Source organism: Panthera pardus, unplaced genomic scaffold, assembly GCF_024362965.1.
Source record: "Panthera pardus isolate Hobbes unplaced genomic scaffold, ASM2436296v1 HiC_scaffold_1, whole genome shotgun sequence".
In the NCBI taxonomy this organism is placed as follows: domain Eukaryota; kingdom Metazoa; phylum Chordata; class Mammalia; order Carnivora; family Felidae; genus Panthera; species Panthera pardus.
Window position 1 is genome coordinate 41,952,068 of NW_026526654.1, and position 9,790 is coordinate 41,961,857.

General features: G+C 36.3%; 1 protein-coding gene across 1 annotated transcript; it reads right to left on the minus strand.

Annotated features, from left to right (window-relative positions):
* Positions 1-3,808: 3,808 nt before the first annotated feature.
* Positions 3,809-4,177, minus strand: LOC109263982 (glutaredoxin-1-like). The gene has a single exon (XM_053899418.1). The coding sequence runs from the start codon at positions 4,175-4,177 to the stop codon at positions 3,809-3,811; it is 369 nt and encodes a 122-aa protein (XP_053755393.1).
* Between the last annotated feature and the right edge of the window lie 5,613 nt (positions 4,178-9,790).

Here is a 9,790-nt window from a genome sequence, read left to right on the forward strand (position 1 = left end):
TAGATGGGGACAGACACAGCATGGTAAGAACAATTTCTGAGTTGTGAGCAGGATATTATGGAATCCCAAAATAGGGACACTTAATCTGTCCTCAGAGGGGGCTGGTTAGGGAAGGATTTCTGGAGAAGGTAATATCTAATCTTCCCAAATATTATGCATTATTTATCTAATCACAAACTTAATTAGGAAACCAGTGAAGCAACACACATGCAAAAACAAAAAAAAAATTATCCTTTATGACTTCGATGTTTTTAAATTTTGCTATAACATGCATAGAGTAGATTTTTCTGTAACTATTAAATTTTGCATTCTCTAGATTTTTGGATTTAAGGTCTTTAATCAATTCTGTAATTCAGGGAAACATATCATTATTACCTTTGAATTTTTCTCCCATCCTTTTCTTTGTCATTTTCTGGGATTTCTATTATCCATATGTTGGTATCTTTTTCTATTCTCCTTCTCTCTTAATTTTCATATCTTTATCCCTTCTTAGACTTTATAGATCCTGTAATTTATTTCATCTATTATATTTTGTTTTTCAGGTATTATATTTTTAGTGTCCAATATTTCTGTTTGATTATTCTTTTTGACTTCTGGTGCCTGTTCCATATAATCTAAAGCCTGCCCTATTTCTTTGAGAATTTTATTCTTGTTTTGTATCCTACTTTATGTAATAAAGCTTTTCTTTGTAACAAATATATTTTGTGTTAGTTATCTGTTGCTGCACAACAAACTTATGACAGATTCTCTTAAAACTTAGTGACTTTAGAAAACAGTAATCATTTTTTGTCATTCTTGGTTTCTGTGGTTCCAAAATTCAGACAACATACAGCAGGGCTGGCTTATTTCTGTTCCACGGTATCTGGGGCCTCAGCTGCAACACTTGAAGGCTGGGGACTGGAGTGATAGGAATTGCATTGTCTCACATTTCTGGTGGTGGTTGCAGGTGTTGGCTGGATCTTGGTTGGGGCTGTCTACAGGAAAACCCACATGTGACTTCTCTTCTTGGCTTAAGTTTCTCCACAACATGGTGGCTACATTCCAAAGAGAGAGAGGGAAGGAAAAAGAAGGAACATCAGGCAGAATCGTAATATATTTTGGAAGTCATATAGATCATATAGTCATATAGATCACTTTTCCCCATGCCATTGTTTGAGGCAGGCATGAGTCTCTGCCCAAATTCAAGAGGAAAGAACATAGAACACATTTCTTGGTGAGGGGAGTGTCAGTTACATTGTAAGAAGGACATATGGGAATGAATGAACATATAGGTGTGGGCATCTTTATAAAATATAATTTTTCATATACTTCTTATTATCTAGCTGTTATTGCCTGTGAGGTCAGTTTCATCTGAGGCTGTAACTGTACTATTACAATTGCACATTACAATGTGCAAGGAGGGGTGATGAACCAGAGCACTAGCTTATAGACCTTCTGGTGAGTTTAAGGAAAGAATCTGAGACAGGCTCCTCTTAAGCTTGTCTAAATGGAAGATTCCAGAAGATGCTTCTTTGTTTCTCTGCAAGAGGTTCTTGCAGATTAGTTCTTTGTATCTGAGCTCTCTTCTTTTATTCTTATTTACTTCTTAATTTTTTTTAGAGGAATCTTGTAGCTCAAGCCAATTCATCATTTGTCAGGAGCTGGGGGTTCTTTAGTATCCTTCTTTTCTAAACAGTCTATAATTAGAGCTTTGATTTCTTCTTTGCCCTAGGAATTATTTAGAACAGTGTGGTTTTGTGTCCTTACATTTACATTTGATTGGTTTTTTAGATGTATACTTTAAAAACTTTTTCCCCCTTTATTGAATTGTGGTCCAAGTGGCTTATACTATTATTACTTTTTGGAATTTGAAGTTAAATATACAGTCATTTTTTGTTACTGTTTAAAGGAATCTTGACTAAAATGTATGCTTTTTTTGGGGGGGATGCCATTTTTTTCCCCTGCTTGGATTCCTTTTAAAATTCTCTTCTTATCCTTTAAATTTAGAATATGTTAAAGCCATTTCCAGATAATGGCCTCTTTTCATTGCTATGCATGTTACACAGCAAACCGTTTTGATTTGAAGGTTCAGGTTTATATATACCTCAGGATTTTTTCCTATTTTGTATCTATAATTATTCCTGGTTTCCTATCTTCCTTAAAAAGCCTTTTCCATCTTTTTTATGTCAAGATTGTTAAGCTGTTTTGAACATAGTTAGATCTTTAATCTTATCTGGAGTAATTTTTTAATTGATGTAAAGTAAGTAGCTAATAATTATTTTATTTTCTCTAAAATTTACATCTAATTGTTCTAATACCAGTGATTTGAAGTGACACATTTAAAAAATTTTAAATTCTCAGATATATTTAGAAATATTTCTGTACTAGCAAATTGTGCATTGACCTATTTTTCTATTTCTTTTGATATCTCCAGTACTGCTTAATTATAGCAGCTTTGCATGTATTTTCATACTACTTCAGTGTGCATTCCCTGTTTTTTTTCCCTTTTTTTGATATTTTTTCTGATTCTCATATATATTTTTCCAAATAGACTTTTGAAATTCATCAAGTAAATTTGATGGTTAGTACTTGTGTATTACTACCAATCAGTGCTCTAGGAAAGAAATGTTCTATATTGCATTGTCTAATATGATAGTCACTAGCCACATGTGACAATTGAGCCTTGAAATTTGGCTAGTGCAGCTCAGGAACTGAATTTTTTTTCATCTTTAGGTATTTCTTTATTAGAAAAGAAATTAACCATTCACACTAGAGACTGAAGAAGGAAATTAACTTAATATTGCAATTCTAGAACAAATGTCACAATAAGAGACCCTAAAGATTTCATAGAGTGGAGGGAAAAAGGAGAGAGAGAATCATTTAGGACTGTGTTTCTCAAATTTGGCCACTTCACAGAGATAGTCTTAGGGGAGGAGGCTGCAAGTTTTCTGTGATAACACTTTAAATTTTATTTTTTACTTCTGTTCATATTCTGAACAAGTTAATACAGACTTATTACCTGGACAACCATCTTGCATAACAGAGGTGCCACAGCAGCTACACTTGCACCCTTGATCCCTGTGGCACCAAGTGAAGACCAAACATGTTTAACTTATGTGGTGTTTCTCAAATTGGGTCCTCAAGTCCTTTCACAGAACTGTTGAACATTTCCTATGAGATCTGTTAATTGTTAAGGTTAAGAACACTGGTTCAGAGCAGAGATTCTCAAGATAGGATGGAGTGGGATGGGGATGATGACTGGGGAAACACATGCAGCTTGAAAAAGCATATTGAAAATACATATTGTTTGCATAATGCAAATTCCAAAAAGTCAGACTCAACAAAATAACTTTCAAACAGTAGCAGAAAACCAATTATAGATTCATCCCAGAGGGTCTGGGATAAACTTTGTTGAAAAACACTGGCTTGGAGCTAGAGGAGTCCTGGCATATAGAGAACAGTTCGTAAGAAACACGTGTCAAAGAGAGGACATCTTTTGGGTCCCTGACTGAATCCTAAGCTGTAACTTGTCATGGTCTTTTGGAACCTGAAGGGCCAATCGAGAGGAATCTCAGGATGTCCATCACTCTTCTCAGACCCGTGGTTTGGGGCAAGTTGGCTCAGTTTTAATACTGAATCAAAAAAAAGCAAAAGCTATTTTTTCCCCAAAAATTACACCCCTCTTTTTTTTTGGTGAATATATTTCAGAATTTTAAGGAAACAGTTGTTGGGGCTATTAGCCCCACATATATCCACCAGGAAGTGTGGTCATCATCTGCAATGCCATCCAGCTTTCATAGAGGATATCAGCCTGGGGTCTGCTCTATACTTATTGTAGACCTCTAATTTGCTTTAGCTGCTTCAACAGTTCCCCACTGTGATGCATTTCTGTCAGATAAGTGCATCCACTTATACAATCTTTACCAATAAAGACCCAAGGTACCTTTCTGGCTCTTGTGAGCTGTTGCAAATAATTTTGAATCTTGATTGTGTAACTAGTGGCTGTGATTATCAACAAATTCCAAAAATCCTTCTGTGAAGACAGTTGACTGAGGAGCTCTTGGATTCTTCTGTGGTAGGAGCAGGTGGGCTTAATGAACACAACCACGTTTCCAGGTTGGGTTTTGCTGTTCACAAATTCTTGAGCCCATGCTGACAGGCAGCTGCCTCCTAGGGAGGAATCTTCCCTTGTAGGCATTGCTCAGGATATAAATCCATAAATTTTTAATTTAATCTAATTTAATTACATTTAAATTTAAATAGCCACATATGGTAGTGGGTACTGTACTGGACAGTGAAGTTCTAGAGCCAGAAATAGGTACAGAGAAAATAGATCATAGATATTCCCATCTAGGGGGGCTTTTATTTTCCTGTATTTTCTTTTCTAATATGTGGTGATGTCAAAGTATGCAGGTAAAGTTCTTTATACAACGTCTCTTTAGCCTAGCTTCATGTCCAGGGACACGGTGTGACTGCAACCAGCTTTCTTTTTGGTGCTACTAAACACTGCATCAGGGAGGGGACTTGCCATAACCTAGTAAACCTGTATGTCTTGGATTACTCAGTTGGCCCAACAGGTCTTAAATGATCTATAGTAGTAGAAATAGAGTAGTTTTCATCTTTTCCACTGTCTGCTCTCATCCTCTCTAATTATGGAAACTTAATGAGTTTCCTCCAGGAACTCTTCTGTGACTTCCTGTGTCAGTTCACTATCATCACAGTAGTGATGGAATGGGTAGTGGAATGTTGTTTGTTTGTTTGTTTGTTTGTTTGTTTGTTTGTTTCTTTCTTTCTTTCTTTCCTTCATGTTTAATTATTTATTTTGGTAGAGGAAGGGCAGAGAGAGATGGAGAGAGAGAATCCCAAACAGGCTCTGTGCTGTCTGAGCAGAGCCCAGCACGGGGCTTGATCTCATGAAGTGTGAGATCATGACCTGAGCTGAAATCAAGAGTCAGATGCTTAATCGACTGAGCCACCCAGGTGCTCCTAGTGGTTGGTTTCTTATTTGATTTAGAATTTCTAGTGTTCCAGTTCAGGAATCCATAGCGTCTGCTGCCTAAGTGACCATGTTGTGTTGGATAAGCCAATCATCTGAATACCTGTCATGCCAATGCCACATATTTCTAGCTACCTAGATAATTGTATTTTGTACATATGACCTTGGCCTCTTTGCCATAACTGCTTGGACCAGAGGTGTTTGAATATGGCTCACAGATGCATAGAATGAACAGCAATCTATATGGTGGCATTAAAAAATGAGTTGAGCTGATTTATTTCTTTTCCAAGTTTGATCTAAGAAAATCTAAGTAAATGATTCAGGTAGCCTTGCAATAGTTGGTTAAGAATTCATTAGGAAGAAGCAGAACCATACCAGTGTTATTTTGGTGCCTCACAGACTAAGTGATGAGAGACCAGAAACTAAGGGTAAGCAGAGGGAGCCATTTGGTCACTAAGGGACATACTTAGTGGAAGTAAGCATACTTCCACATGCTGTGGAAGTAACAGCATGCTGCCTATGGAAGAGATAGAACAAGTGCAGGTAATTGAGTTGCCTCAGTTTCTGATGTTACAATTCCAGAGTATAAGAATGCTTAAAATAAGCATTTGTTTAAATTTATGTAATTTACTTTAGTGTTTATTTTTAAATCACTTTATTGAGGTATGATTAGCACACACACAAAAAACTGTACATAGTTAATGTAATAAAATATTATTTTTAGAGTCCAACAGCTATTAACATTCTCCTAGAGTGATTATTAGAAAAAACAAATCTAGGAAAATATGGGGACTAACCCCTGTTCATCATCTCAGAGCTGCGGTAGGATAAGCTATTAAACTATTGGTCTAAAAGAAGATCATTTCAGATTGCCTGTAGGGATCCTTCTATATTGCCACTACAAAGATGACTACCTAAAAATGACTGCTTAAAATTTTTGGTGTATTTTGTAGCTACCATAGTACTATTTTCTTTACTCTTCTTCTCCTCCTCCTTTTTCTTCCCCCTCCTCCTTCACTCCTCCACCTCCCTCTCCCTCCCTTCTTTCTCCCTCCACCTCCCTCTCCCTCCCTCTGTCTTCTCTCTATCTGACTTAATTGTAATCACACTGTATGTACTCTTCCCACACTGAATATGGTAAAAATGCTTGTTAGAGTATTATAAAAATTTTTGTTAGCAGTTTCAATGGTTGCATAATATTTTATCATGTGTGTTTGTTAATTATAACAAACAAATACATTTCTTCTGGACCTTTGTTTCACATGCATTCTTATATAATATGCTGTGATAAATATGCTTACATTGATTTTTTTTCCTGCATTTTGAAATATTTTCTGGGTAACTTAAAATTTTTAATTTAAAGTGTACATTTTTATAAGCATTCTTGGGACAGTTTTATAATTTTATCTAAAGATTTCCATAATGTGATGGCAGCAATAAAAATCCAGCAGCATTTTTATTAGAAATGATTCTTCTAATGATTAAAAATACTAAGTTAGGACTTGATAAATAAAATAGTGTCAATGTCACTCTCCACAAATTTCTCTTTTTCTGTAATTTTTCCATCATTCCTTTTGTTAGCTTCTCCCATAAAGCCTCCTATCCATCTCCTTTATCCCACTTAAATTTTGTTTTCCCTTTATTCTGCCACTCCGTTTCATACCTTTCCTCACCAAACATCTTGAAAAAAATAGTCCACACTCACTTTCTCACCTTCCAATCAACCATTAACCTCCTGCAATCAAGTGTCTGATGCCATGACTTAAAACACTTGACACATGGTATTATAGTTTATTTTATCTTCTGCTAGACTGTGTGTGCCTTAGACTCAAGGACAGTTTTGGCATCCATAGCAATGGCACGAAATGTATAGTCAAGAAAATGAATTCATTCAACAAACATGGCATGATAAATAAAGCTTCATCCATTCTGCACTTAGGCATGCATAAGATGAATTCGTGCATAAGATGAATTTCTTTGGCTTTTGGAGTAACAAATCCAATACACCTTTTTAAGGACTTATTCTATGTTGTATTTCCTTTCCCTTAGCATTTACTGGGATGGCCTGTCCTTCTGTTTGTGTCTGTGTACCTACCTACCTGTTTGCTATATATACCTATCATCTGATTATCCATCTATCTTTGTTAAATTCAGAATCTTTATTAAGTTTCTATAAATTGACTTAATAATAATCTGATGGTTGTTAATGCAAGATAATATGTACCATGGATGCAGGTAAATGGCATATTTTCATTAAAGTAATGTTCCTCTTAACTGTAGGAATAGAGCTTGGGACCAGAATCACAAAGGCCAATGTGGTTCAGGAAGTCAGGTGAAATGTAGGAGCCACTTGCATAAAGAGTCTGTGTTACATTATTCCATCTTTAAAAAGATGATACCACTAGTTAGTTATGTGGTCAGAACCTTGTGCATGGTACCAATACCAGAGGAAGTTAGGAAGGAGTGAGTCCCTTATTTGTAGCAATTTTTCTAATTGAACTAGGCAACATGTATATAAGTATATCACCAGAAAAATGCACACACATGTATTTTTGGGTTGTGTCCACTACCAAGGAATTGCTAAAGTTATTATAAGATTTTGAATGAGATGCAGTTTATCTGGAAAGACTGTGGAAAAGGTCGATATTTAAGACATATTAAGAGCTTTCATCTTAAGTCAAGAGAAGGAGAGGGTCACTCTGAAGAAGAGGATATAAAAGCTTTGTCATAGAGAAAGTGCATGTTTCAAGGGTCCATGGTGAAAGTGAGTAAAGTGGTAGACAGTTGTGATGCTGTCTATTCATAGATGTAAGAAGCAGTTACGAATCATTTCTCGGCTGAGCAAAAGGTGCTGAAAATGATTAAACATCATGAAGCAGGAAGTTGTTGCTATTTAACAAAAGAGCTTTTAGTCTTGGCATTCAATTATGGATATGAAGCTGAAAAGGCAAAGCAAGAAATGTAAGTATATGACATGGCGTATGGCCATGAGGGAGAATAAAGATATGAATGAGATTACAAGCCTGTGATTTGTCATGATGCTTATGGAGACATTGGACTTAATCCTATTAAAACCCTTGTTGTCTGAAACAAAGATACCATCCTATAAAACAGAAAGAAGGAGGGAAGGGGGGGGGGAAGAGACAGGCAATTTTGGGGATTCATTATTTTTAAAAGTAATATCAAACAAAGTGGTAGCTGAATTATTTAAGAGAAAGAGAATGGAAGGGGGAAACGAGCATCTTGCACAATACTAAAGTGACTAGATTCCTTCCTTCCTAGGAAGGTTGGCAAAAGAGCCTCAAATAAATGGTTTTCTTGGAGATTTGAGTGCAAAGGCAGATGGGGCTCCAGAACAATTCAAGAATTACACAGAAGTGGAATTGACGGCTGCTCTTCTCAAAGTGTGAGGCATGCTGAGTTCAAGAAATACTGATTTAGGAGGTGGTGTGTGTTCATTCCTGTTTCAAAACATTGCTAACTACAAGAGACAGTCCATAGGGACAGGAAGTTTGCAGGACAATGTCAACAACTCTGAGAGGATGAATTCGTGAGAGGCAATTGGAAGGACACTTCTGGAGAAGAAATAAAAGAGAATGTTTCTGCCATGAAAAAGACTTCTTTTAACCTTAAGAGGGAGAAAAATATTAAATTACATCAACCGTAGAGTTTAAATTTATTTTGTTATAATATAGTTGAAGAAAATAATTTGTGAATGGCGTTAACAAGAGGATACAGAGGGGCACCTGGGTGGCTCAGTCGATTAAGTGTCTGACTTTGCCTCAGGTCATGATCTCATGGTTCGTGGGTTCCAGCCCCCATGTCGGGCTCTGTGCTGACAGCTTGGAGCCTGGATGGAGCCTGCTTCAGAGTCTGTGTCTATTTTGCTCTCTCCCCGTCCCCCACTCACTCTCTCTCTCTCAAAAATAAATAAATATTAAAAAAAAAAACAAGAGGATACATAAGAACCTTCTTTCCCCTATTTTCCTTAATCAAACATTTCTCAGCAATGTGGGCAGAAGATTCTTTTTTGTTTGTTTGTTTGTTTGTTTGTTTGTTTCACTGTGTTTTAAGAGATTCTTTTTGTAAACTGTAAGGGAGTAGTGATCTCTATCCCTAATACAGCTGCTGCTTCTTAAGACTTTTCTAAGATTAGAAGATAACAATAGTTGGTGTGTTAATCCTGTGCAAAGGCCATATGTGCAAAAAGAAACATTTGAGTCTGAAGATTTAATCGATCGTCAGGATTTACCTTTTCTAAAATGTTAAGAAATTACCAGTTTGTGAGCAATAAAGCCAATATTATCAGGAATAATTGTGGCTGACATATTCAATTTAAGAATCTAAGGGGAGATAATCAGAGCATATTGCAATGGGTTAAAAATTATGTTCATATACTTGTTTGTGCTATTTAAAATAAAATCAAGTTTGAGAGTAAATATTAGGGTTGGTAAGTATTCAGAAGTACCTAATTTTGACCCAGTTTTTAAAATAAATTTTGTTAAAAAATATATAGAAATTAAATGATCAGAACAATTAAGCATAGAGCTCTATGAATTAGTACAAATGGAATACGTCTGTGTAACCACCCCCTAGAACAAGAAGCAGAATACAAACAACACCCAGATGTTCTCCTTGTTGTCACCGTCCTCATGCTCCTTCTCAAGAGCAACATCTGCCCTGAAATCTAACATCAGAGACTGGTCTTGCCTACTTAAAAAATATTTAGGGGTGCCTGGTTAGGCATCTGAGTTCGGCTCAGGTCATGGTCTGGTAGTTCGTGGGTTTGAACCCCACATCAGGCTCTGTGCTGAC

What these genes read in the sequence shown, in the direction of transcription:
- LOC109263982 (XM_053899418.1), bottom strand. Translation starts at nt 4,177, where the DNA reads ATGCCTACAAGGGAAGATTCCTCCCTAGGAGGCAGCTGCCTGTCAGCA.